This window comes from Triturus cristatus, chromosome 3_2, assembly GCF_964204655.1.
Source record: "Triturus cristatus chromosome 3_2, aTriCri1.1, whole genome shotgun sequence".
Classification (NCBI taxonomy): domain Eukaryota; kingdom Metazoa; phylum Chordata; class Amphibia; order Caudata; family Salamandridae; genus Triturus; species Triturus cristatus.
Window position 1 is genome coordinate 414,704,371 of NC_140584.1, and position 27,563 is coordinate 414,731,933.

A 27,563-nucleotide genomic window follows, 5' to 3' on the forward strand; every position below is an offset into this window, starting at 1 on the left:
GCTGAGGGTTTGCTTAGAATAAATACACTTTATTTTATATATATATCTGTTGTGGTGTCCTTTCATTTGGTATTCAAGGGATTATAGATGGTATCACAGCTGGCTTCACATGCCATTCAGAGTTTAGCCTAAGACTGCTCTTGTCCATGCTACCACTAGGATAGCTGGTCTATAAGGTTGACTTTACAACCAATCACCATAAGGGTATTTGGACTGATATAAGGTGTACACTATAACTAGTGACATCATACATCAGGCCAACTTCTCACATTAAAAGTTAAGTGGGTTAGAACCCACTGGTGGCAGCAACATTCCTAGAGATAGAGACAGGCACTATGATAATAGAAACCTGAGCAAGATTGTCCCTCCCTACAAGTGTGGGGATGACATCCACAAATGGATAACTGCTTTGGAGAGAGCTTGCAAAGTACAGCAGGTACCCCAAAGTCAGTGGGCAGCTATCTTGTGGCTCTCCTTCTCTGAGAAAGGAAGAGACAAGCTCCTCACAGTTAGTGATGAGGATGCAGATAATTACACTGTCCTGAAGAGTGCTCTGATTGATGGGTTTGGCCTAACCACTGAACAATACAGGTTGTTGTTCAGGGATACCCAGAAGACACAGACTCAGGACTGGACTGACTTTGTAGATTGTGCCACTAAGGCTCTGGAAGGCTGGCTATTGGGAAGTAAGGTTAAGGACTATACAGGATTGTATAATTTGATCATGAGAGAACAAATACTTAACAACTGTCAAAACCAGCTATTGCATCAACACCTGATTGATTCTGATCTGACTTCTCCCCAAGAATTGGGAAAGAAGGCAGATAGATGGGTCAGGACTAGAGTTAAGCAGAAAAACCAGAACCAGGGCGGTGATCAGAAAAAGGCAGACCAGAAGGGTAATGAGCAGAAACAAAAAGACCAGAAGTCTTCACCAGGCCCCCAAAAGGCTCAGGGGGAGGGTGGTTCCAAAAAGGATAAGAAGAAAGAAGGCCAAAAGAAACCATGGTGCAACTATTGTAAGTCTACCTCACATTGGTTTAGTGAGTGCACCAAAAAGGATAAGCCCCCAGCCACCATTGCCCCTAAGGCAACTGTACCCCCTAGTTCAGCTGTAAGTGGTGGTTCCCAGCAAAAGGGTGTAGTAGGGTTAACCCTGGGAACTGAGGAGGATTCTGGCCTAGTCAGAGTGCCTACTCAGGCTGTCCTGATCTGTGATGGGGACTTAGCTTTGTCCTCTACTGTAGGCCCCAGTAACCTGGGCAAGTACAGACAGACACCTTTTATCAACCAAAGAATGGCTCAGGCCTACAGGGACACTGGGGCTAGTGTCACAATGGTGACACCTGCTTTTGTGGACCCTGGACAGATCATACTAGGTGAGAATTACCTAGTGACCAACGCTAGCAATGCCACTACCTCCCATAGTGTGGCTATTGTTAACTTCTCCTGGGGAGGGGTAACTGGCCTCAAGAAAGTTGTTGTTAGTTCAGACCTTCCTGTAGAGTGTTTACTGGGCAATGATCTTGAAACTTCAGTTTGGTCTGAAGTGGAGTATAGGACCCATGCAGAAATGCTGGGGATAGATGCACATGTCCTTGCTGTGACCAGGTCACAGGCCAAAAAGTGCAACACTGAACAAGTGCTGGATCCTGAAACTATGGACCAGTCACAATCCAAGAGAAAGAGCAGTAGGGTTAAGGCTGTGCCTTCCCCCCTGCCTCAGGTGGTGGATCAGCCCTCCCAGGAGGATGGTTCTGAGAGCCCTGAAGGAACTGTCCTAGAAGAACTTGAACCTGATCAGGTTGAGTTTCTTGGGACAGGGGGACCTTCCAGGGCAGATCTGAGGCAGGCTCAATTAGACTGCCCCTCTCTTGAACCCCTCAGACAGCTGGCTGCTGCTGAGGCTGCAGGGAATGCTCAAGGTACCCATAGAGTGTATTGGGATGAAGGGCTACTGTACTCAGAGGCTAGAGACCCCAAGCCTGGTGCATCCAGGAGGTTGGTCATACCACTGAAGTTCAGAGGCTTCCTTCTAACCTTGGCCCATGATATTCCCCTTGCAGGACATTTAGGCCAGAACAAGACTTGGGACAGGCTTGTCCCTCACTTTCACTGGCCCCATATGTCAGAAGATACTAAGGAGTTTTGTCGCTCCTGTGTCACCTGCCAAGCCAGTGGCAAATCAGGTGGCACCACAAAGGCCCCCCTCATACCACTACCTGTGGTGGGGGTCCCCTTTGAAAGAGTGGGCATAGATATTGTAGGACCAATGGACCCACAAACAGCATCTGGGCACAGATTCATACTGGTGATAGTGGACCATGCCACCAGGTACCCAGAAGCAATTCCCCTGAGGACCACAACGGCTCCTGTTGTGGCAAGGGCCCTGCTTGGAGTATTCTCCAGAGTGGGCTTTCCAAAGGAGGTCATTTCTGACAGAGGTGCCAACTTTATGTCAGGATACTTGACTGCAATGTGGAAGGAGTGTGGTGTTAACTATAAGTTCACCACACCCTATCACCCACAGTGCAATGGGCTTGTTGAGAGATTCAACAAGACCCTAAAGGGAATGATAAAAGGATTACCAGACAAGCTTAGGCGAAGATGGGACATCCTTTTACCCTGCCTTCTGTTTGCTTACAGAGAGGTCCCACAAAAGGGGGTTGGCTACAGCCCTTTTGAGCTTTTGTTTGGGCATCCTGTAAGAGGACCCCTGTGTTTGGTGAAGGAAGGATGGGAGAGACCTCTCAGACAACCCAAACTAGACATAGTGGATTATGTACTTGGTCTCCGCTCCAGGATGGCAGAGTATATGAAGAAGGCTTCTAAAAACCTTGAGGCAAGCCAAGAACTCCAAAAAGCTTGGCATGACCAAAAGGCTGTACTGACTGTTTACCAGCCAGGACAGAAAGTGTGGGTGTTGGAGCCAGTGGCCCCAGCAGCACTCCAAGACAAATGGTCTGGACCCCACACTATTGTTGAGAAAAAGGGAGAAGTCACCTACTTGGTGGACCTTGGGACTCCCAGAAGCCCCCACAGGGTGCTTCATGTCAACAGATTGAAGGCATATGTTGACAGGGCAGACATGGGGCTACTCATGGCTACAGATGAGGGGCAGGAGGAAGAGAGTGACCCTCTCCCAGACCTGTTGACTCAGAACCCTGATGATGGCTCAGTTGATGGTGTGGTCTTTTCTGACAGCCTCACTGTCCATCAGCAACAGGACTGCAGACAAGTTCTGCAGGCCTACAGACATATGTTCTCTCTGACCCCAAGTCAGACAAACTGGTGCACCCATGAGGTGGACACTGGTGACAGTCTGCCTGTGAAGAGTAAAATCTACAGGCAACCTGACCATGTCAGGGACTGCATAAAAGTTGAGGTACAAAAGATGTTGGAGCTGGGAGTCATTGAACCTTCAGAGAGCCCTTGGGCTAGTCCTGTAGTCCTTGTGCCAAAACCTCACACCCAAGATGGTAAGAGAGAGATGAGGTTTTGCGTGGATTACAGAGGTCTCAATGCTGTCACTAGGACAGATGCCCACCCAATACCTAGGGCAGATGAGCTCATTGACAGACTGGCAGCTGCTAAGTTTTTGAGCACATTTGACCTAACAGCAGGCTACTGGCAAATCAGACTAGCTGAGAGTGCAAAGGCCAAAACTGCTTTCTCGACCCCAGGAGGACATTATCAATTTGTGGTAATGCCCTTTGGTTTGAAGAATGCACCTGCCACTTTCCAAAGGCTGGTGAATCAAGTCCTTACTGGGTTGGATGATTATTGTGCAGCTTATCTTGATGATATTGCTGTCTTTAGCTCCACCTGGGAGGATCACCTGGTCCACCTGAGGAATGTTTTAGAGGCCCTGCAAAAGGCAGGCCTCACTATCAAGGCCACTAAGTGCCAGATAGGGCAGAGCAAGGTTGTATACCTGGGCCACCTAGTTGGTGGGGGTCAGGTTCAACCACTGGAGAGCAAGATCCAGACCATAAAGGACTGGGCTCCTCCAACTACCCAGACTCAGGTCAGAGCTTTCTTGGGCCTGTCTGGGTACTACAGAAAGTTTGTTAAGAACTATGGGTCCATAGTGACACCACTTAATGACTTGACCTCCAAGAAGATGCCAAAGAAAGTTCAGTGGACAGCAAGCTGTCAAAAAGCATTTGATGACCTGAAGCAGGCCATGTGCAGTGCACCTATTCTGAAAAGTCCAGACTACTCCAAAGAGTTCATTGTCCAGACAGATGCTTCTGAGTTAGGTGTGGGAGCTGTTCTTTCACAACTGAATGTAGATGGTCAAGACCAGCCCATTGCTTTTATAAGTAGAAGGCTGACCTCTAGAGAGAAACGTTGGTCAGCTATTGAGAGGGAGGCCTTTGCTGTGGTTTGGGCCCTGAAGAAGCTGAGGCCATACTTGTTTGGCACTCACTTCAAGATTCAGACAGACCATAAGCCCCTCTTGTGGCTAAATCAGATGAAGGGTGAAAATCCCAAACTTCTTAGGTGGTCCATTTCCCTACAGGGGATGGACTTCACAGTGGAACATAGACCTGGGACTGACCATGCCAATGCAGATGGACTCTCCAGATATTTCCACTTAGAACATGAAGACTCAACTGGTCAAGGTTAGTTTAATGTCCCTAAGTTTGGGGGGGGGTTGTGTAGGAGAGTAGGGTCTGCTTTCTATGTTCACCCCCACTTTTTGCTTTTGCTTTACTGGTTTACGACTTAGATGTGGCTGTGGGCCTGCTAATCAGACCCACAGCCCTGCTGTTCTCTCTCTAAATTACTACTATGTACTTTAGGTGCATAACCCATTTGGATAGGATCACCTTATTGGCCCCTGTACAGTGTACCCTAGGTACCCAGGGCATAGGTGTACCCTAGGCCTACCAGGGGCTGCAGCATGTATTGTGCCACCCCTGGCCTGGCCTTCCATTTTGACACAACTGGCTGATCACTCAGCTGGGGCAAGGTCGTGTAATCACCCCTTGCTTAGGTGTAGTATTCCTATACCTAACTTACATATAGACACATGTGTACCTATCAGTCACTCCTATGGCAGGCCTTGACAATCCTGGAGGCAGAGTGCTTGGTAACATGTGAGATGGTGCTCTAGCATGAGCTGAGCCTGTCTGCAGCTTTCGGAACCATGTCCTTATAGCTGTTCTATGATATAGCCTACCATATACTCTTAAAGTGCCTTATAATCTTAGACGGTTATGGTAACTATGGTTTGGCTTTATCAAAGCATGTCGTGTAAGGTGTCTAACACTCGGGAATAATACCCCCATGCCATTTCTGGACATGAGAATATTATTCCCCCCTTCTAGAGGGAAAGACATGTTAAAATCATACTTCAACTGTTAGCCTCTGACCAAAGCCTCAGCATCACAAAATGGATGCTGCTGCCACGACACAAGTCTGACCTCCTGCTGCTGGGAGGGATCCCAGCCAGGGAGGCCTGGACAATAGGTTTCCTGCTTGGGGAGGTGCTAGCACCTCCCCAGACAGCCTTTAGTGTATTGGGGCAGGGTGGGCTGAAAGGAATGAGACATGCCTGGGGCACACAAGGTGTTCCTTGCATAGTCCAGTTCAAACCGGCGCTGGGGCACTCCAGCCCCAGCTCTGGCGCGAAACTGGACAAAGGGAAGTGGGTGTAACCACCCCCTCCCAGGTCCCACCCATAAGGCGTGACCTAGCAGGTATCCCAGCCCCCCAGATTAGTATAAGAGTGGGAGTTGGGCCTCAAGACTTTAGATTATCCTGAACCTGCAAAACTGAACAGAAACTCTGGACCTTCGACATTCGACGAAAGAAGAAGACTGAAGAATCTCCCTTGTAGCCAAGGAGTGGCTACCCTGTGCAAACAGGCACCATCAAGTGACTACCCTTTGCTTTGTGAAACGTTCGACGAGGAACCGACTGCAGAGCCCGACCAGAGCCTTGATTTCCAGACTTCTCCGACCCTCATCCACATCTGCAGCAGAGCTGAGATCCGTGGAGGCGACGAGCGACGTGGGACCGGCTACCTGGGAAAAGTGGCTAGTAACTTACAGCGCAGCTTCTGAGGTACCCTCGAAGTTGTGCACCGGGGATTGAGAAGCCCCAACCCCAAGCACCATCTGCACCGAAGACCAGCCCCCCACACTCCACGAGTCCTGCGTGGGGCCCTTCAGCATTTTCCTGCTTGCCGCGTCTGTCCGGTTGCTTGCCCGCTGGCTAGTGGCCTTTGTGACGACGCTCCCTAAAATCTTCTGCGCTGGTTTGGCTCCTCCAGACTGGCTCCCGCTTCTCTGCAAAGAAGAAGCACCCCAGACCTTCCTGGTCTGCACCAGAAGCAAGTCCCTTGTTCTTCGTGGGTTCCGCTTGCCAAGGCTTGGTGAGTCCTAGTCCAACTTCGACGCCGCCGACAGCAAGAGCCTTCGTGGGACAGCTCGCCTCCTGGTCCTGGTCGTCCTCGACGCTTCCTGGTCCTCCTGGCTCCAGCGACAAGCTTCACCTTCCCCTGCAACTCTTCACGACATCGCCTGGTTCCTTCCTGGTTCCACGTGGTCACTGGCTAGTGACCTTGACTCTGTCCCCTCTGCTTGCAGGTTTCTTCTCTTCTTGATCCCAGGCTTGGGATCCACCGGACACTCTCCCCTGACTGCCTGTCAGCATCTTTCTTCAGGCATCCATAGGAGTCGACGACGAAAACGACGCATCTTCACCCCTATGCACCCGCAGCCTGTGGGCTAGGTAACTTGGGTACTCCGGTGCTCATCAGGATAGTGACTATCCTAGTGTCTAGTTTTCAAGTCTCAACTTCCTAGCTACTCCGGAAGTGTCCTAAATCTATCTATTTCTAAACTGTAACATTGCTATTGACTTTTACGCATTACGCGTGAGTGTTTCCACTCTGCACACGAATCCCGTGGGCCTCCCACTCCCTAACTAACGCTAGTGTAGTGTAGCCCCAGCGATTCCCTAGGCCTAGGCCTATTCTATTTCCGTGACAGTGGTTCTTATACCACTTATTTAGTATATGGTTTGCGTGGCCCCTAGGGCCTAACTGTATTACTTACCTGTGTGACTTACTGTATGCATTAATAAGACTGTGTTGTACTTACCTCTAAACTCATAAAGAGTGCTGAGGGTTTGCTTAGAATAAATACACTTTATTTTATATATATATCTGTTGTGGTGTCCTTTCATTTGGTATTCAAGGGATTATAGATGGTATCACAGCTGGCTTCACATGCCATTCAGAGTTTAGCCTAAGACTGCTCTTGTCCATGCTACCACTAGGATAGCTGGTCTATAAGGTTGACTTTACAACCAATCACCATAAGGGTATTTGGACTGATATAAGGTGTACACTATAACTAGTGACATCATACATCAGGCCAACTTCTCACAATGGCTTACAGATGTACTTTTCCCAATTTGGGGAATCACAATTTCAAATACTATTTTTGGATACTGTAGGCAGACGCAGTTATGGCAGGGCGAAGGAGAAGGACTCAATTTGTACTCGGTTACAATGGTTGAAGCTGGAATTCTCTATGTTTAAACGTTAGTCAGTATGAGCTACACCGCTCTTCCAGTTTTGTTCCAAGGTCACAGAGTATTAGACCTTTACTTCTGGACCCAGAACATTTACAGAGTCCTCTAAGCATACACCTAACTATGATAGAACACCAGCCGAATCACTGCGTCTGTGTCAGTCCTTTTTTTCCTTGTTATGGCTTGTGGAAGGGCAAGCAGTAACTCGGACGAGGGAGGAATGGAGGTTGGGGACAAGTAGAATCATGGACAAGGGAGTAAGGGTCATGGCAAGCAGCAACATGGATGAGGAAATTAAGGTGGGGCAAGCAGCAACATGGATGAGAGTAAGGGCAAGCAGCAACACAGAAGAGGGTATAAGCAGTAACACAGGCGTGGCTACACAAGCAGCAACACAGGTGATGCATCTGAGCATATAACTGGGACCTCAGGTGCAAGTAACAGTGATTAGCAAGGGAGGAATGGGTCAAGCAACACAGGCGGAGTAGGAATACGGAGAGGGGAGAACTTTAGGATGGAGCTAACTGAAAAAGTCATACTCTGATAGTGTTTAAACACAAAAAAAGTAGTGCCGAAAATTGAGCAATGTAAATGCACAAGCAATGCATCCTTATCCAGTATTAGGGGTGTCTTTCATAGATTCACATGCCTGAATCATTCCCCGTCGTCGAGACGGGAGCCTCCGGTACATAAAAAAGTAATGTCCTATAGACATACATAGAGAAAAATAGGCCTAAGGGCCTCCCCTTAGCCGCCTTTCATAGTCCTTATGTAAAAAGGACCAAACTCCTAGAGCCAGCCAATCAGCTATCACCTCCCTCTAGAACCTTCCTGGCAGGAGCCTCAGTCCCTCAGATTTTCTACCGCACGTTGTGCTAGGGAGTCTCCAGCCTGAGTTCTCCTCAGGATTTCTTTCAAACCAGATTATTCACGATTTTTGGTGACTTTCTTCTTCAGGATTTCAACACTGACTACTTCAGGCCTCTTTTTGCTGCAGTGAGTGTTTATTTCATCTACAACTCCTGGCATGTCTGACTCCCAGAAGAAAGCCCTTTTCAGGGCTTGCTCTTCATGTGGGAAGAAGAGGCTTCATGTGGACGACAAGCATGAACTATGCTTGTATTGCCTTTACCCGGACCACGTCCCTAAGGACTGCAAGATATGTAGGTCTTTTCCACATAAGACCTTGAGAGACAGGGAGGGCCGCCTGCTTATCTGGCTGGACAGGCTCAAGGACAAAGACAGTGTGGTGTCCTCAGAGGCGAGCTTTTCCGGAGCTTCTGAAGTCTCCCTGAAGAGGCCGAGAGTGACATCTCCTGGCCCCTCAGACGCTCCTCCTAAGAAGACGCACAAAAAGTCTTCAGAGGCAAGATCTTCGAAATCCTCAGCGTCTGGTAAAGTCTCTCTCACTTTCAAGAAGCCTACTCTGTCGGCCTCAAAAATTGCGACACCATCCTCTGCGCAAAAAAGGCCATCAGGACACGTCTCCACAGCAACGACGACGGTGTCCACGTCCACAGCGGCGTCGGCCCGCTCGTCGACGACGACGACTCCATCATCATCGTCTGCAGGTACCCCTATCTCGTCTATTATACTTCTGAAACCGTCGTCTAAATCATCGTCGACGACGAAGATAGTCCCGTCGAGGACCTCGTCGACGAGGAGCCCTCCGTCGACGGAAGAGTCGACGACGAGGATATTGATGACGAGCGCGTCGACGACGAAGGCATCGTCGACGAAGATGTTGACGAAGATGTCGACGACCAAGGCATCGTCGACGAAAGCGACGACGAAAGCGACGACGAAAGCGACGACGACGGAAGCGTCGACGACGGAAGCGTCGACGACGGAAGCGTCGACGACGGAAGCGTCGACGACGGAAGCGTCGACGACGAAGGCGTCGACGACGGAAGCGTCGACGACGGAAGCGTCGACGACGAAGGTGTCGACGACGAAGGCGTCGACGACGGAAGCGTCGACGACGGAAGCGTCGACGACGAAGGCGTCGACGACGACTGAATCGTCTACGACCACATCGTCGACGAGGACTTCGTCGACGAGGAAAATATCGTCGATGGGGACGCCGTTGGTGACAGCCGAGCCGTCGACGGGAACGTCGTCGTCGTCCGTGGGACGGAAAACCACGGCGATTTCTGTGCAAGGATCTGCTTCCAGACCACAGATTACCCCGGAAACAACATCTCCAAGCAAGGTCCAAACCAATTTACCTCTGGAGATCCTGCAGAGTGAAGAGTCCGAAGAAGAGTTCTTCCAACAGGCTACTTCCCCTTCTGAGCTGTTTGTCAAATGCCAAAGCACGGACGAGGAGCAGGAAGATTCAGGCGCGCAGGAGCGCCCCGTCCAGGAACAAGTCCGCACGGAGGTCACCCCAATGGTCTGCCTCCCTCTGGCAATAGTTAAGGACCTCAAGTTCCTGATCAGGGATTACAAACAACGTTTCCCGGAACCACCAAGACAGGATACAGGGGTCCCAGTGCCAGCTACGAACACCCCAGCGACAGCCCCAAGGCAATCACGGCCGGTAACGCAGGTCTGCCACGAGCCGCCACCTCAGGTGATAGACTCAACGGATGAGGAGGCTGAGGAGATGGAGGAAGGTGAGGTCCAGGGAGACCTGACGGACCAGGATGACGATGAGCAGGAGGACTATGTAGCATCTTCACCACCTTCCCCACAACCGCACCAGGCGGATTCACCACCTGTGGATATCGGGGGTTTTCATAAGTTAGTGGAACGGGCTGCGACGCGGTTCCATATGGTCATGGAGTCGACGGAAACCGAATGCTTCCTCCATGACTTTAAGGAGCAGACGAAGAAGACAGCCAAATCCATCCCTATCATTGACTTCCTCTGGGACCAGGGAAAGAAGTTGATACTGACGCCAGCTTCAGTTCCTGCGGTCGTTCCTCGCCTGGATAAGAAGTATAAAGCACCGTCCACGGCGCCAGCTTGCCTGACTGGCCACCCAAAGCCAGATTCTGTCGTGACCCAAGCGGCCCAGAAAAATTCTCGAAATCCATCCTCACCTCTGTCAGCACCACCAGACAAGGAGGGCAGAAAGTTAGACACAATAGGCAAAAGGTTTTCAACCACTTCGGCAATGACCGTCAAGGTGGCCAATTCCATAGCCCTTTTAGGGCGTTATAACCGCCAACTTTGGGAGGATATTGCCCCATACTTAGCAGAACTTCCGAGTGCCGTACAGGATGAGGTAAAGGCACTCCTTTCCGAAGGCCAGTCTTCTGCGGCAGAGATCATCGACTGCGCCATAGATGTAGCCATGACAGGCTTCCGCCAACTGGCTGGGGCTGCAGTCCTGCGCCGCCAAGGATGGCTCAAAGCAACATCGTTCAGGCAGGAAGTGCAAACGAAGGTGCTAGATATGCCCTTCGATGGGCAGCATCTATTCGGAGATAAAATTGACGAGGCGCTCCAGGCCATTAAAAAGGACACGGACACGGCTAGAGCGCTTGGAACCTTACAGGCACGGAACCAGTCCTTTCGGGGCAACAAGTCTAGAGGTCAGTCTTCCTACAGAGGATCATTCCAGAATAAGTCCTCATATTCGTTCCAGAATAGGACCCAGTACCAGCAAAAGCAACAACAGGGCCGACAATCATCTTACGGAAGATCCAATTTCAGGGGTAAGAACCAGAAAAGGGGCACCGGCGGACGCCAGTGACCGCTTACTCCAGCCAGTCCAGCTACCATCTTCTTCTTCACAAATTGGAGGAAAATTGACCCATTTCCTAAAAAATTGGCACATCATCACCTCAGATCGTTGGGTGCTCCAACTCCTCAGATTCGGCCATTCCCTAGAATTTACCGCCATCCCGCCTGCAACCCCTCCCCGCAAGTCTCCACACAGACATCTGCGGCTGCTGCTCCGGGAGATATCGGAGATGTTAAGGAAGGGAGCAATAGAGCGAGTTCCATCAGCTCAGAGGGAGAAGGGTTTCTACTCCCGTTTCTTTCTGATACGCAAGAAAGAAAAGAAGTGGAGGCCCATCCTGGACCTCAGAGCACTCAACTCCTTCCTAAAGAGTCAGTCGTTCAGGATGGTGACGCTCCAAGAAATCCTAGGCATTCTGGAGGAAGGAGACTTCATGACATCCTTGGATCTTCAGGATGCTTACTATCACATCCCGATACTCAAAGGGCACAGAAAGTTTCTACGTTTCGAAGTGGCAGGACAACACTACCAGTTCAAGGTCCTTCCGTTTGGCCTCAAATCCGCTCCGCGGATTTTCACCAAGTGCCTTTCTCCTGTGGCAGCTTTCCTACGTCAAATGGGTCACCAAGTTTTCCCCTACCTAGACGACTGGCTGGTCAAGGCGCCTACGGCCGTAGGCGCAACCAAATCCTTCAACGCTTGTACCAATCTTTTCCAACATCTAGGATTGACGCTCAACCTTCAGAAATCGCATATGTCCCCAACGAGAAGCATTACCTTCCTCGGGGCTACCTTGAATACGGAATGCGCAAGAGCATTTCCCTCAGACGAGAGAAAACACAGGATCATATCCCTGGCCAAAACGGTGCAATCAAGGAAATCCCTGAGAGTTCGCACCTTCAAGTCACTCCTGGGGATGATGTCTTCCTGTATACTACTCATCCCTCACTGCAGGCTGCGGATGCGCCCTCTGCAGGAGGCTCTTTCGAACCAGTGGACTCAGAGTGCAGGTTCGTTCGAGGACAATATAAGCATAACACCGCAAATATCCAGGAGTCTCGAGTGGTGGAAGGATACCAGAAACCTCTCGAGAGGACTACCGTTCCTGCTGCCAGCAGCACCACTGGTGATCACCACAGATGCATCTCTAGCGGGTTGGTGAGCTGTCCTTCAGGACCTCAGAGTCAGCGGCAAATGGTCGGATCAGGAGCAACGCCTCCATATAAATCTGCTGGAGTTGAGGGCTGTGTATCTAGCTCTGCAGGCCTTTTTACCACGCATCCAGAACTCTCAGGTGCTCGTCAGAACGGACAACACCACGACGATGCATTACCTGAACAAACAGGGAGGAACGCGTTCGCTCACGCTATCGCGCGAATCGCAGAAGATCTGGAACTGGCTTGTTCTCCAGAGGATTACGCTCAGGGCGGACTACGTCCCGGGAAAGGACAACACCATTGCGGACGCCCTAAGCAGGCAGAAATCTCTCTCCCACGAATGGGAGCTCGACGAGAGTGCATTAACACACGTATTCTCGGAATGGGGAGCCCCAAGAATCGACCTGTTTGCCACCAGGGAGAACGCCAAATGCCCAAGCTACGCAAGCTGGCATCCCCAACCGGAGTCGCTCGGAAATGCCTTTTCCATAGGCTGGTTCAGCGTATTTGCGTACGCTTTTCCACCGTTCCCGATGATTCCCAGGGTCCTCAGGAAAATGAAGGCGGAGCCCTGTACACTAATTCTGATCGCCCCGTACTGGCCGAGGCAGCACTGGTTCTCGGACCTTCATCGCCTCTCCATCAGGACGCCGATTCGTCTAACACAACACCCGAACCTACTGACGATGTCCAACGGGCAGGTGCAATACCCGAACCTCCAATCGCTCAGGTTATCGGCCTGGCTCCTGAGCACAGAGAGTTCTGCCATTTGAACATCCCGCAGGACTGCAGGGATGTGCTAGCAAAAGCGAGGGCGGACAGTACCAACAAAACCTACTCCCTCAAATGGAAGCGCTTCTGCGTCTGGTGCTCGGAGAAGGGCCTGAGACCACTTCATATCACACCTGAGCAGATATTGCCATATCTCCTGCACTTGGCACAGTCCGGATTAGCGCATGCATCCATAAAGGTGCATCTAGCGGCGATTTCACGTTTTACCAGGACTTTTCAAGGCCCGTCCCTCTGGTCCAGCAGACTTGTTAAACAGTTCCTTAAGGGTCTTTATAGGTCCTTTCCAAGGCCCCGACTGGTCCCACCGACATGGCACCTCAACTTGGTCCTTAACCAACTCATGAAGCACCCCTTTGAGCCCATTCACCGAGCCTCCATCAAGTACATCTCATGGAAAACGGCTCTATTACTTGCGCTCACATCTGCCAGGAGAGTCAGCGAGTTGCAAGCTCTCTCCATTCAGGAGCCCTTCATGCAGTTCAAACAGGACAGGGTGGTGCTGAGGACAAATCCCAAGTTCATACCGAAAGTGCCTTCAGACTTTCACCTCAACGAGCCGGTGGTCCTGCGCTCCTTCTTTGCCAACCCTACCACGGCAGCAGAGAGGACGCTCCATTCTCTGGATCTCAAACGGTGTCTTAAGTTTTATATAGACAAGACAAAAACCTTCAGAAAGTCTTCGCAGCTATTCGTGGCCTACAGCAGACCAAGGCTGGGTATGCCTCTCACAAAACAGAGCATTTCAAGGTGGATTTCTTCTGCAATAGCGTTCTGCCATGAAGGGGCCGGACGCCCGTTGCGAGACAGGGTGGAAGCACACTCCACCAGAGCGATGTCCACATCAGCAGCGCTGTTCGCTGGAGTGCCGATTTTGGACATCTGTAGAGCGGCGACGTGGAAGTCACCGCATACCTTATCTGAAAGAAACACGTTAGTTAGATTCCTCACCTTAGAATATCCCCAGGCGTCAGACTGGATCCGGAAGATTTTTCGTCAGCAATACCCCTTGCGCGTCGCTAGGCGTCGTCTGCGGCTCCGCGTCCGTCGTCGGCGTCGTGCGCCGGGATGACGTCGTCGGAGTACTTAGACGCCGCCCTCGCGCGCTGACGTCAGTTCTTCTTTTTTCCGCGCCAGTAAGCGCAGATCCGGGAGAGCTACCCCTTTTAGTCTTTTTTGACTAAATCTTTTTGATCATTTTTGATCCTTGTCTGTCGACATCTGGTGCCGGTAGGATGCCTGGGTTCAAGGCTTGTGAAGATTGTCATCGACTGATGTCGGTGACCGATCACCACCGCCGGTGCCTCTACTGCTTAGGCCTCGACCACGACGCGGAGTCGTGCAACGACTGTCAGGCCCTGACTTCGAAGGCTAGGCGGGAGCGGTCCCGCAAGCTTCTGGAGCTTCGCCACTCGGCTCCGCGTCGTGCGCGATCCCGGTCCAGGAGGAGGTCCAAGGATCGCTCGCGGAGCCCTAGCCGACGCCACCATCGCTCGTCGGGCTCCAAGTCGTCGGGTAAGTCTAAACACTCTAAGAAGTCGAAGCGGCGACATCGCTCTTCGGACTCCCCTCGCCGGTCGCGCGACTCGGCCGAGGGTCCAAGTGGTTCCACCCCCGCGGCTCCGGCGGAGCCGCAGGTGCCGCGTCCGCCCCCATACCTTCCGGTCCCTGGGGCTGATGCGGCGCCGGCGGAGATCAGTGCCTTCCTCTCGGCCATGAGGAGCCTGGCCCCGCCGTCGACGCCCGCTGGCGCGCCTTCGGGCCCCGCGGACTCGACTGGGCGACCTCGCGTGCCGGCGGCTCCGGCCCCGGCGCCGTCGACGACTCCGGTCTCGACGTCGCAGGTCCCCGCGGGGCCCTTGCCTGGGCCCCAGTCGACGCCGGTTGACCTTGTCACTCCTCCACCGGCGCCGACGCCTGAACCACCGACGCCGTCACCGGCGCCACCGACGCCGACGCCTGTGACGCCGACGCCCCGGTTTAGCCCTCATCCGGACCCGACGCCGGCACGGCGTCCGCCGACGCCGCATCCGACGCCGCTTGAGACCTACCATCTCTACAGTCCGGTTCCGATCATTCCTCCTGTTTATCAGGAATCGGAAGAAGGGGGCGACTGGGAGGGGTTCGAGGACCCTCTGGCTGTTCAGTCACAGCTTTCTCAGGACTGGGCAGATGAACTGGGGGAGGCCAGCGGACTGGACACCTCGCCAGACGCTGGATTCACTTCTCCTCCGACCGTGGCTTCGGAGGAGGGTGCGGCATTTTCTGCGGTGCTGCGCAAGGCGGCTGAGGCCCTTGGGCTCGAGTTGCCTGCCGTGGCTGTGAGGACCAACATCCTCACTGAGGTGCTTCAAACCTCAGCAAGCTCCACTGAGCCTCTGCTGCCGTTCAACGAGGCCCTCACTGACGTTCTGCAGGGCACCTGGTCCAAGCCCTCCACAGTTCCTCCTGTGGATAGGAACGTTGCCAGGCGCCACCGCCCTGCTCCGGGCGACCTCAGTTTCCTGTCCCAACACCCCACCCCCGAGAGTCTGGTTATCCAGGCCTCTACTTCCCAGTCCTCCTTCCCGACCGCTCCGCCGGACCGGGATTCCAAGAGACTCGAGCAGTTTGGCAAGAAACTGTTCTCGTCCCTTAGTTTGGGCCTGCGGTCCTTAAATACCGCCTGTCTCTTGGACCGTTATTCCCATTCCCTGTGGGATACGGTGGAGGACGTGCTGCCCCTGTGTCCGGAGGAGGTCCGGACGCGTCTTACCCAGGCTTTGGCCGATGGGAGGGATGCAGCACGGCACGCCATAAGATGTGGGCTTGACACCACGGACTCGCTAGGTCGGGCGATTTCCACCACGGTGGCGCTCCGCCGCCACGCCTGGATGCGGTCCACGTCGTTTTCCGGGGATGTCCAGAACACCCTCATGGACATGCCCTTTGATGGCACTCGCCTGTTTGGTGAGAAGGCGGACAGTGCGCTGAACCGTTTTAAGGACTCCCGGGCTACGGCCAAGTCCTTGGGCCTCTCGGCTCCGCGGGCGCACACCTCCGCTTTTCGCCCCTTTCGTGGCCAAGGAAGGGGCGCCTCCTCACGTCCGCAAAGCCACCAGCCGCAGAACCAACCTGCGCGCGGTCGCGGACGTGGCTTCCGCCGTGGCGGAAATGGAGGACGACGTGGTCAGCCCACATCCACCCCGGCAGCATCCGCCTCAAAGCCTTCCTAGTCCGAGCTTTCAGGCCCATACCACGCCAGTGGGCGGCAGAGTTCGCCATCACCTGCTCCACTGGCGGTCCATAACATCGGACAGGTGGGTGCTGCAAATCGTCCGAAGGGGCTACTCCCTCCCCTTCGAGACGACCCCTCCAGCCATGCCACCACAGCACCACCGTATCTCGGGGGATCATTTGGATCTTCTCCGCGAGGAAGTTTCGGCTCTCTTGGCCAAGGGGGCCGTCGAGCGCGTTCCGAGTCCAGAAGTAGGTCGTGGTTGTTATTCCCACTACTTTCTGGTTCCCAAGAAGGGCAAGGGGGGCCTGCGCCCTATCTTGGACCTCCGGAACGTCAATGCCTTCCTCCGAAAGGAAAGGTTCAAGATGCTAACGTTGGCTCAGGTTTTAGCTGCCCTAGACCCTGGAGACTGGATGGTAGCGTTGGACTTGCAGGACGCATATTTCCATATCCCCGTCCTGCCGGCCCACCGGCGTTACCTGCGGTTCACGGTGGGCCAAGAGCACTTTCAGTTTACCGTGCTCCCCTTCGGCCTCACCAGTGCCCCTCGGGTGTTCACGAAAGTGATGGCGGTGGTCGCAGCTCATCTGCGCAGATCAGGGGTCCCAGTCTTCCCCTATCTCGACGACTGGTTGTTGAAGGCGGGCTCGCCCCAGGCAGTCGTCTCCCACCTCCAGACTACGGCGGATCTCCTGCATTTGCTGGGGTTTTCCATCAACGTGCCGAAGTCACACTTGAGTCCCTCTCAGAAGCTCCTCTTCATCGGAGCGGTTCTCGATTCGGCGCAGTTCCGGGTCCATCCTCCGGAACAGCGGGTCCGGGATATACAGGCCCTGATTCCCATCTTTCGGCCTCTATCCCGGGTTTCGGTCAGGCTAGGGTTGCGGCTTCTGGGGCTGATGGCCTCCTGCATCCTACTAGTGCATCACGCCAGGCGGCGCATGCGGGCTCTGCAGTGGGACCTGAAGTTTCAGTGGGCCCAGCATCACGGCAACCTGTCCGACCATGTCTTGATCTCGGAGGGTACTGCACAGCAGTTGCAGTGGTGGCTCACGGACCGCGAGTGGGTCAAGGGCAAGAGCCTCTCCCTTCCCCAACCGGAGCATGTCGTAGTGACGGATGCGTCCCTCCTGGGATGGGGTGGCCATATGGGGGAGGCGGAGATCAGAGGCCTCTGGTCTCCGGCGGAGTCTCGTCTCCACATCAACCTGTTGGAGTTGAGAGCGATCCGGCTTGCACTGAAAGCCTTCCTTCCCTCTGTCAGGGGAAGTGTCGTGCAGGTGTTCACGGACAACACCACCGCCATGTGGTACTGCAACAAACAGGGCGGGGTGGGGTCGTGGACCCTTTGTCAGGAGGCTCTGCGCCTCTGGACATGGCTGGAACACCAGGGCGTCACCCTGGTGGTTCAACATCTGGCGGGCTCTCTGAACGCCAGAGCAGACGAACTCAGCCGCCGGTGCATGATGGATCACGAATGGCGTCTGAACTCCGAAGTGGTGCAAGGCCTCTTTCAGCAGTGGGGAGAGCCTTGGTTAGATCTATTCGCCACCGAAGAGAACGCGCAATGTCAGCAGTTCTGCGCGTTGGAATTTCCAAGGCGGCACTCGCTCGGCGACGCTTTTCGTCACGAGTGGAGTTGCGGTCTGTTGTACGCCTTTCCGCCTATACCACTTCTGCCCAGAGTGCTGAAGAAGATCAGGCGCGACCGGGCCCAAGTCATCTTGGTGGCTCCGGATTGGGCACGAAGATACTGGTATCCCGAGCTACTCAGTCTGTTGACCGATCCCCCGATACGTCTGCCCCTTCGGGAGGATCTTCTGTCGCAGCAGCAGGGGACGGTCCTCCACCCGAACCTGTCCAGCCTCCACCTCCATGCGTGGAGATTGAGCGGCGGCAGTTGATGCCATTTGACTTGCCTCCTGAAGTCTGTGATATCATTCTGGCAGCCAGGCGTCCCTCCACAAAGTCGGTATACGCCTGCCGGTGGAACAAATTTGTGGCATGGTGCACAGCAAAGGCTGTGGATCCCCTTTCCGCCCCTCTTTCTGAGGTTCTCCTCTTCCTTCTTTCTCTGGCCCGGCAGGGCTCTGCCCTGGGCACCCTGAAAGGTTATCTTGCTGCCCTCTCCGCCTTCTTGCGGCTTCCTGATCAGCCTTCTCTTTTCAAGTCCCCTGTGGTGTCACGCTTTCTCAAAGGCATTACACACACGTTCCCTCCTGTCCCTTTTGTAATGCCTCAGTGGGACTTGAATCTGGTTTTGACATTCCTGATGTGCGCTCCCTTCGAGCCTCTTCACAATTGCCCTCTTCGTCTTCTAACTCTAAAGACTGCTTTTCTGGTAGCCATCACCTCGGCTAGACGGGTGAGTGAGCTCCAGGCTTTATCTTCAAAGCCTCCTTTTCTATCTGTTCATCCGGACAAGGTTGTCCTTCGGCCTCGTCCCTCCTTTCTTCCTAAAGTGGTGACTCCATTTCACCTTGGGCAGTCTGTCACCTTGCCCACCTTCTTTCCGCCTCCGCATCCTTCCAAAGAGGAAGAGAGGCTCCACCGTCTGGACCCAAAACGTGCGCTCTCCTTTTATCTGGACCGCACAAAACAGTTCCGGGTGGACGACCAGCTTTTTGTTGGGTACGTGGGCGCTAAGAAGGGGAAAGCTGTGCACAAACGAACCATCTCTCGGTGGGTCGTTTTGTGTATAAAAATCTGCTATTCCTTGGCTAAAAAGGACCCTCCTGTTGGGCTGCGCGCCCATTCTACTCGGGTCACGGCGGCTACTACTGCCTTGGGACGGGGAGTCCCTTTGCAGGACATCTGTCAGGCGGCGACGTGGGCTTCGCTACACACGTTTGCCAGGCATTATTGCCTTGACAGCCAAGTCCGGAGGGATGGCTTCTTTGGCCGTTCTGTCCTCCAGGACTTTCTGGTGTGATCTTGGTTCGCAGACCCACCACCGGGGATGGTATTGCTTGGGTATCTATTCTAAGGTGAGGAATCTAACTAACGTGTTTCTTTCAGATGAACAAGTTACTAACCTTCGGTAACGATGTATCTGTAAGAAACATTAGTTAGTTAGATTCCTCACCGACCCACCCATCCTCCCCGTTCTACGAACTGACATCTAGGGTTAAGGTTGTCCTTTCAGGCCCCTAGATTTTATTTTTGGCACCAGTGTCGGTCTTTGCATGGCTCTGCGTTCCTGGCGCGGAAGGCTATGTACAAGAACTGACGTCAGCGCGCGAGGGCGGCGTCTAAGTACTCCGACGACGTCATCCCGGCGCACGACGCCGACGACGGACGCGGAGCCGCAGACGACGCCTAGCGACGCGCAAGGGGTATTGCTGACGAAAAATCTTCCGGATCCAGTCTGACGCCTGGGGATATTCTAAGGTGAGGAATCTAACTAACTAATGTTTCTTACAGATACATCGTTACCGAAGGTTAGTAACTTGTTCCTCCAGACACTACTGCCTGGATGCCGAGCTTACGAGGGATGCGGCAGTGGGCCAGGCGGTGCTTCGCCATCTATTCCAGTGAGGTGAGCCTTCCAACAACCCGCCTTCCTGGTATGCACATCCTTTACTGTTTTACTATTTTGATGTATGCCAATGTTTCGAACTGTTATGATAATGCTGTATTATCTCAAATACCTTTATGGCATGTAACATCAGAAATGTGCATAATGTATTGCTAACTACACTGATTCAGGCATGTGAATCTATGAAAGACACCCCTAATACTGGATAAGAAACTCGTTACTTACCTGTAACAGCAGTTATCCAGTATTGGTGTCTTTCATAGATTCACATGCAACCCTCCCGCCTCCCCTGGAAGGACTCACACCTCTCTCTAACTATATTACGCCTACCTAGCTTGGTGCGTACGAAAATCTGAGGGACTGAGGCTCCTGCCAGGAAGGTTCTAGAGGGAGGTGATAGCTGATTGGCTGGCTCTAGGAGTTTGGTCCTTTTTACATAAGGACTATGATAGGCGGCTAAGGGGAGGCCCTTAGGCCTATTTTTCTCTATGTATGTCTATAGGACATTACTTTTTTATGTACCGGAGGCTCCCGTCTCGACGACGGGGAATGATTCAGGCATGTGAATCTATGAAAGACACCAATACTGGATAACTGCTGTTACAGGTAAGTAACGCGTTTCATGCTGCAGGTGAGGGGAATAACCATGAAGAGCAAAGCAGCCTACAGAAGCTGACCAATAAGAAGCGTGTAAATGAGAGTGGCAATGAAGGCAACCAATGATAAGCAATGGGTGGCCTCTAAGCCCACCTTTAGAAAACAAAAAGTCTCAAAGGAGACCTAAAAACTAAAAAGAAATGTGCTTTTTCCTCCTTCTACTCTGTTTTTCTAGGTGACCAATGATAAGCAGGCAGTAGATGTTTATGTAAACATCTTTCATTTTTCCACGCAGTGGTTATTAATAGAAAAGGTAGAATCTCTCTACATGTTTCTGTGCATTCTGAGCTACAGTAATTTAAAAAAAAAATCTGACTTGCACTAAACTGATTTTAATATCTTTTTGCAACAAATATCCAACTGCTTTTTGGTGTGTTTCATTTACCACTACAGTCTATTTTTATTCTTCATGTTTACAAACTTGTATATCTTTGATATAAAAACAACCACACCAAGGATATAAGTGGTTTCAGGGAAAGGTTATGGCGTGACCATGCATTTTAAGGAACAAAGTAACCCCTGCTATACATTATAAACCTATCACAAGCCACCTTGGACTTCCATGGCCATATTTAGGAACTCTGCCTTCGGCTTAATTTCTCTATATAGTCACGGAACTCCTCTGGGACTTGCTGTATCCTTAAAAAAATTAAACCAAGGGAGCTTTTGTTACATATATAAACCATGGCCCATACACCACTAAAATCCATCAGTCGTGTGTTTTTAGTCACCTTGTGTGCTTCTAGTTGGGGCATCGTTTTAGTAGATTACATTTACTGTAGTAATGAATGAATGAATGGAGATCCTTTTTATTATTCCTATCTATCCTACTCCAAAAATCCCAAACCAGTAGAAGAGTTTCCATTTATAACTGACCACTTACTTCAGTGGTACATATTAACATGAATTTCACATGGGTATAATATGTGGAGTTGGGGTCTTACCAGGCATGACCAGACTGGCACACCCAGAAACCTTGAAACGTTCATAATACATTTTTTATATTTGCCACTACCATGGCATATCTGTACTCCAGTATTTCCTTCCTCGTGCCCACTTAACTGAAAGACTTTGGCAACTTTTGTGTAGCACTTTGCAAAGAACTTGAACTACTTGGCACCAACTTATTTCACCTTGTACAAAAAGAGTGGCACAAAGTACTCCAATAAAACAAACTGAATAGCTGATCTCAGTGCTCTCAGTTGAGCATTTCCTTAGTCTTTGCCATTCAGATTGCAGAATCAGATAGTTTATGATATCATTTGTATTGCAAAGTAAGGAACTACAAGGAAAACGTTGTCTTGCAGAAACAATGGAAACAATGTAACAAAAGAAATACTGACATATTAAAGTGTTTATAACGGAGTGACCGATTGACAAGGTGTTGAGAATATACTAGTCATGCTTGTTCTCTTATATGCCAAAAACAAGTTTAAAGACTTAATTCATAGCTTTGAGAGAGAATGCTACTCTCCATAAAGTTGTAGAATAGGGTACATTAGTGACATAATTCAGATTCCAACATATAGTCTATGCTTCAAAGAACCTTATGTGTGGTCTTTATGAGCACCTTTCATGAGGCATTAGTTGTTTAGGTGCACTTAGAGAGGACCTTGATTTAAATTTGTACTTATTTTTATGTTTGTTAAAGAGAGATTTGTTTTTTCACAGAGCCCAGAGTGAACCAGCCTCCAGTGGCCGTTGTGTCGCCTGCTTACCAAGTGATCAATCTTCCCACCACCTCCACCGTCATTGACGGAAGCCGTAAGTACTTAATTAGCTAAAGAACGTCTTTCTTTTGGTAGTGAGTCACGAAACTGAATGAGGCATGTTAGACTATTGAGCGACTGCAGGTCTGTGATTTTATCGATAAGTTGTGGAGTATAGATGATTTCCTTGCTGAAGATATTTTTTTTGTCATTGTAGACTAGGGAGGGCAGATTCATGCCTTTCTGGGAAATGTTTAAGAACTGACTCTTTCTGTGCAGGTCAACATTTGTTGTTGCAGTGTAGTGTGGGTTGGTTGAAAGCAGATTTGTGGTATTGTTTGACTTGTGAAGTAAATATGCATGCGACAGAGTTGGATTGGGATCAAAAATAGGCTCTGGCACCCTAAAAAAAGAAATAAAGGTGGCCCACATTTGCAGATTGTTCCTTTTCACAAAACTCTGCTTCACTGTTTGAAGTATAAATGAAAAAAGGCATTTTTTCTTAACTTTACTGAGATGAAAAAATGCCAATGCTGCCAGGCCTAATTGTTCACCAATTAGTTTACAATGGTGAACCACACCTGAATATAAGTAAGGCGACTTCTGCTCAGGCCCTCTGCCCCTGCTCAATCTTCACTCATTAATGGGCCGTTCCAGCGAGATACTGGGAATTACATCTCCACCCCGTTAGTAAAAAGGAGGCAAAAGATGCCCTCTGCCTCCGGTAAGGCTGCTGGTGCCCCCACTGAGCCAATGGTGTCTTCTGAACAGCGCAGACAGCCCAAATTGGCAACCATTCTGGCTAGAAAAGCTGCTCACAGCTGGAACTCCGATTCCGGTCCATTGTCCAAGTGCCTGCTTTATCAATCCGAACCTGGCAAGTGACTCTCTTCTTCCTTTAACGGTGGAATTGATATCTGCCTTTGGTTGGAGAAGTTGGCCCGCAGCACAGATTTCATGCAATATTTGTTATCCTAGTGTAGCCAACAGAAGTGTTCTTCTCTCAAGCATAAGATAATACCTGAATACTAAGCAAATACATAGTTTCATTTGTTACTGCGTTGATTTTGGGCAGAACTGCTCTTCAGTACGGTGTCCCACCAAACTCTGATATGCAGTGGTAGATCAAAAGTAGCTACTTATGGCCAACTACTGCCCCCTAATTTTGAGTATGATGTGAGGTGAAATGTCCTATCCCTAAAGTGTGATTTACTCTGATGCAACAAAACTTCCTGCATAGGAATGACTGACAGCGCATCGAGAAATACATGGGTTGTGCCTTTGAAGTTTGCAGTTTTCCAGTATGTTGGGGCCATAATCAGCTTTTTTTTTTTGTACATTTCTCTTTCATATAGAAAGTAAAGACGATGACAAAATTGTTAGCTACCGCTGGGAAGAACTGAAAGGACCCTTGCGAGAAGAAAAAGTGGCTGCTGATACTGCCATTCTGAAGCTTACAAACCTGGTCCCTGGGAATTACACGTTCAGGTGAGCAGTAAGCCTAAACCTCTGGGCACACCATAACCTCTCCCCATCGGTTTACTCATTGAGTACTTCTGCAGTTGCCACTCATCTTTATTGTTCTCTCACTTCTTACTCCTAAAGTCTAACTGTTGTGGACTCTGATGGTGCCAGCAACTCCACCACCGCTAACCTGACTGTGAGCAAAGCTGTGGATTATCCCCCAGTGGCGAATGCCGGAGCTATTCAAGTGATCACCCTGCCCAAGAACTCCATTACTCTGTATGGAAACGAGAGCACGGATGACCATGGCATTGCCAGCTATGAGTGGTCCCTCAGCCCAAAAAGCAAGGGAAAAGTGGTTGAAATGCAGGTAAATGCTTCTTAGATGAGTGGACAGTGTGCATTGCAAACATAATGTACAGTAATAGCCTCTATATCACAATGCCATATTAGGTCATGGTAAAAAACACAATGATGTATGTTGTTGCCATGCCTCCATCAACTAGGAAGCAATGTTAGGGTTACCATATAATACTGTCACTACTGCTCTAAGCCATATAGTTGGGTTCATTTTTTCAACTCTAGATACATGCATATTAGTATCAGTATACTTCAGCATGTACCAACAGATCACATTAGACACACCAACCTGCAGCTTTGCATGCCCAGCAAGGCCCCAAAGCCAAATAGTGCATTGCAAAATTCATGCTTATGGATACTTCTACCTGCAAATTCCTAACCAGTAAAACAACCCCAGGTGCCAGACTCGATCCAGAAAACTTCATCACTCTTAAGTCACCGGCAGTGGTCTCTGGTTTTGGCTAATCCTGGAAGTGGCATCAGGCAGCACCACCGAGGCTATAAGGCACCCGCAGCAGCGAAAGAACATCAGTTCCCTTTTTTCTACATCTTCAATGCGGACTCAAAGCTTCACTCTCTTTGAGGAGTTTCTGTACAGAAAAATTTAAACAGTTGTAGTAGGTCTCCTCCCAAGAAATCAGGGTTCAAAACCTGCAGGGATTATGAGGGACAAATTACATTACAGACCCCTCCTCCACCTCCCTGCTCATATGGTGTCTAGGTTCAGATTATTGCCGGACCTGCTCTGCTTGCCTCAGCATGCATCCGAAGGACATAAAAGAGCGGTAAGCTAAGCTGGCCATGGAGGACCATTGACTCCGCAGAAGTTTGAGACATCGCTCTAGATGTCCATCCTTCTCCACAACAGGCAAAAAAATGAAACGGTCTAGGAAGTAGAAGAAATGGTAATGGTAAATCTCTGTCGCTCTCTTTTCTCTAAACTGGAGTAATTTGATTTGACCCCAGAGGCTCCTCAATTGGACTCTGCTCCAGAGTAACCTCTGGAGCCCTCGGCGCCGGTGCTTTTACGGCCCAAGTTTCTGGCAATGGCTGTCATACAGCTTGTAGCTCTCTGTTACAACATGTGTGTTTGGTAGACAAAATAAACGTCAGAATTGTGTCAGACTGATTCTGTGCACACCCATGGGATCTGTTGGTCTGTATCCTAGCTAGCTCACAGTACACCACCTGCACCCTTAACCTTACAGGGTAACAAATGTGTGTGCAACCTCGAACATGATAACCCTGACCCCCGCCCCCCCCCTCCCCCCAAGGAAATCATGATAACAGTTCTAGGACCCTTTTGTTTAGTTACTCATGCATACCCAGAGCAATGCACAAGAAATACTCATCAAGGCCTTTCAATGTTTATTAAAGCATTGTGATTCTTGTATGAAATGCATCTACAGTGATAATCAGTAGAATGAAACAGAGTAATGTAGTTAGCAGTATGAGAATAGTGAAAAAGATTAACATTTCCACCATTGTTTTATAGCAATGAATACATGCTGGCATATAATAATGTATTATAGAGTAGTTCTTCTGAGCACTTCCGAACCTAATAACCCTAGGGTGGTTGATCTGCCAAATCCCTGTCAGGTGGTCTGACTCCCCATTACCTGTGGGCAAGTATCATCAGGTTTCCCTTCTTGTTGGTAAGCTGGATAGCCCTCTTCGCAGGGTAAACGGGTATCGGCTGGGCTGGAATTCCATCATACAGCACTCTTGCAGTGTCAGCGAAATGCTCCTCTTTCTTAAACAAGGAAGCGATGCTGTAAATATAATAACACCCATGCTGCAATTCCGAAGCCCCAGTCAGGCCGCCATTGATTATCCTATTGTGATAGCTTCATCACCTACAGGACAACAATATGCAACAACATTTGCGCAAGTGAACTTTATCCCTTGTACTAAATGTTCAAGGTCTCTTGATAGGGTGCCTAGGAAGTGGAAATGTAAGCAGTGCAGATTCACAGAATATTATCCTGCACAGACAAGCAAGCAAATGTATGTCAAAAGGCACGGTGTAAAAAATAAGGCAGATTAAGAAACACGAGCATGTAGAATGATGATGTCTCTTACCAGGCCTTTCCTAACCACGTGACACCCACTCCTTGGATGAGAGATGATAAAAGCTATCAAAACTATGCTAAAACATAAGGTAAAATATCCATAAAAACTAAATTCGTAAAGAGCAATGTACTGCTTTAAACCAAGAGTATAGCAAAAGCCACAGTCTTAAAATATTCAAATCAAGCAATCATTGGAGAAAAATAATCATTTAAGACCAATTTAGCATAAAAACAAAAAATAATAGGTTTCCACGTCTCGAAACTGTCAGAAGGTTTGTGTTCCTAGAGGTAGACCGAATATTGTTGATCCCGGCAACCGGAGACGATGTTCTCAGAGGCACTAATTGGAGCAGATCCAAAGAGCAAATGTGTTCCAATCCATCACCCTTAGTAGCCGAAGGAGGAAAAGCCAGTGCGCAGAAGTCGATCCAAGATCCAGATCCCCAGGAGCTGAAGCATCGCATGACTGCTCGTCTCCTTTTCCGATGTTAAGGTTACATCCTTGTGGAACAATAAGGCTTTCAGTCTGCTCAAAGCATCAATGTACACATTGGAAAGCTTTATGGAAGGCCAGAACTTCGCCTCCGTAACTGTGCAGGCAGGTAGAAATAGTACTTGTATACAAGTCTCGACTGCAGATGCCGTTACCTGATGGGCAGTGCCTGGTTTCATGCCACTGTCTAACATACAGGGGGTGATCCTGTTCAGGTGATGGGCGGGATCAAGATTATCAAGTATACAGAAAAAATGCCCCTACACCATAGATTAGTATATCACTTTGGTAGGCGCGTACACCTTACATGTACCATTGTGCAATTAAGGTCTCTAGTTTATTTCTTAGTGTGCTGCCTGCCGCTCCTCACTCTTCTGTGTTTCTAATGTATTAGGAACATGTGTGTGTAATGTAATGTAATGTAGGGGAGAGTAGGAGAGTATAGGTGAAAGGTTACAATGTTACCTGAGCCTATATTGGGGTACCCATATGGAATATATCATCAGCTTTGTATCAGTGAGCATATTTTTCTTTGCCAGTGGTGGTGTGTGCCTACCTATAATAAAAAGACCCTGGGTCTGCTCTATTATGACCAGAAAAATACACAAACTTCTGTGCAAAGGTTTTTGAACTACCCCATGGAGTTTTAAGGCAGTGTTCCCATTATGTGTAGTTAAATACTGAACGTGGAGGGCTTCCCTTATGTAAGAAGTGGTGGCCATAATGTTGAAAACAGAATATTTCATAATAATTAGCTGTGTCATCATACATAACGCAAACACAAGGAGATGATGGACGGAGCACTGAAACTTTTCAGACACTCACCCCCAGTCACAGATCTGGGTTGAATCCGCCATCA

At 50.2% G+C, this 27,563-nt stretch overlaps 1 protein-coding gene across 1 annotated transcript in view; it reads left to right on the forward strand.

Moving 5' to 3' along the window:
* Window positions 1–27,563, forward strand: part of KIAA0319L (KIAA0319 like) — a 941,156-nt gene that overhangs the window by 597,759 nt on the left and 315,834 nt on the right. The window contains exons 8-10 of the mRNA XM_085647985.1: window positions 22,278–22,370; window positions 23,671–23,803; window positions 23,921–24,149. Of these exons, the coding sequence (XP_085504111.1) occupies window positions 22,278–22,370; window positions 23,671–23,803; window positions 23,921–24,149 (455 nt within the window). The remainder of the gene's footprint in view (window positions 1–22,277; window positions 22,371–23,670; window positions 23,804–23,920; window positions 24,150–27,563) is intronic.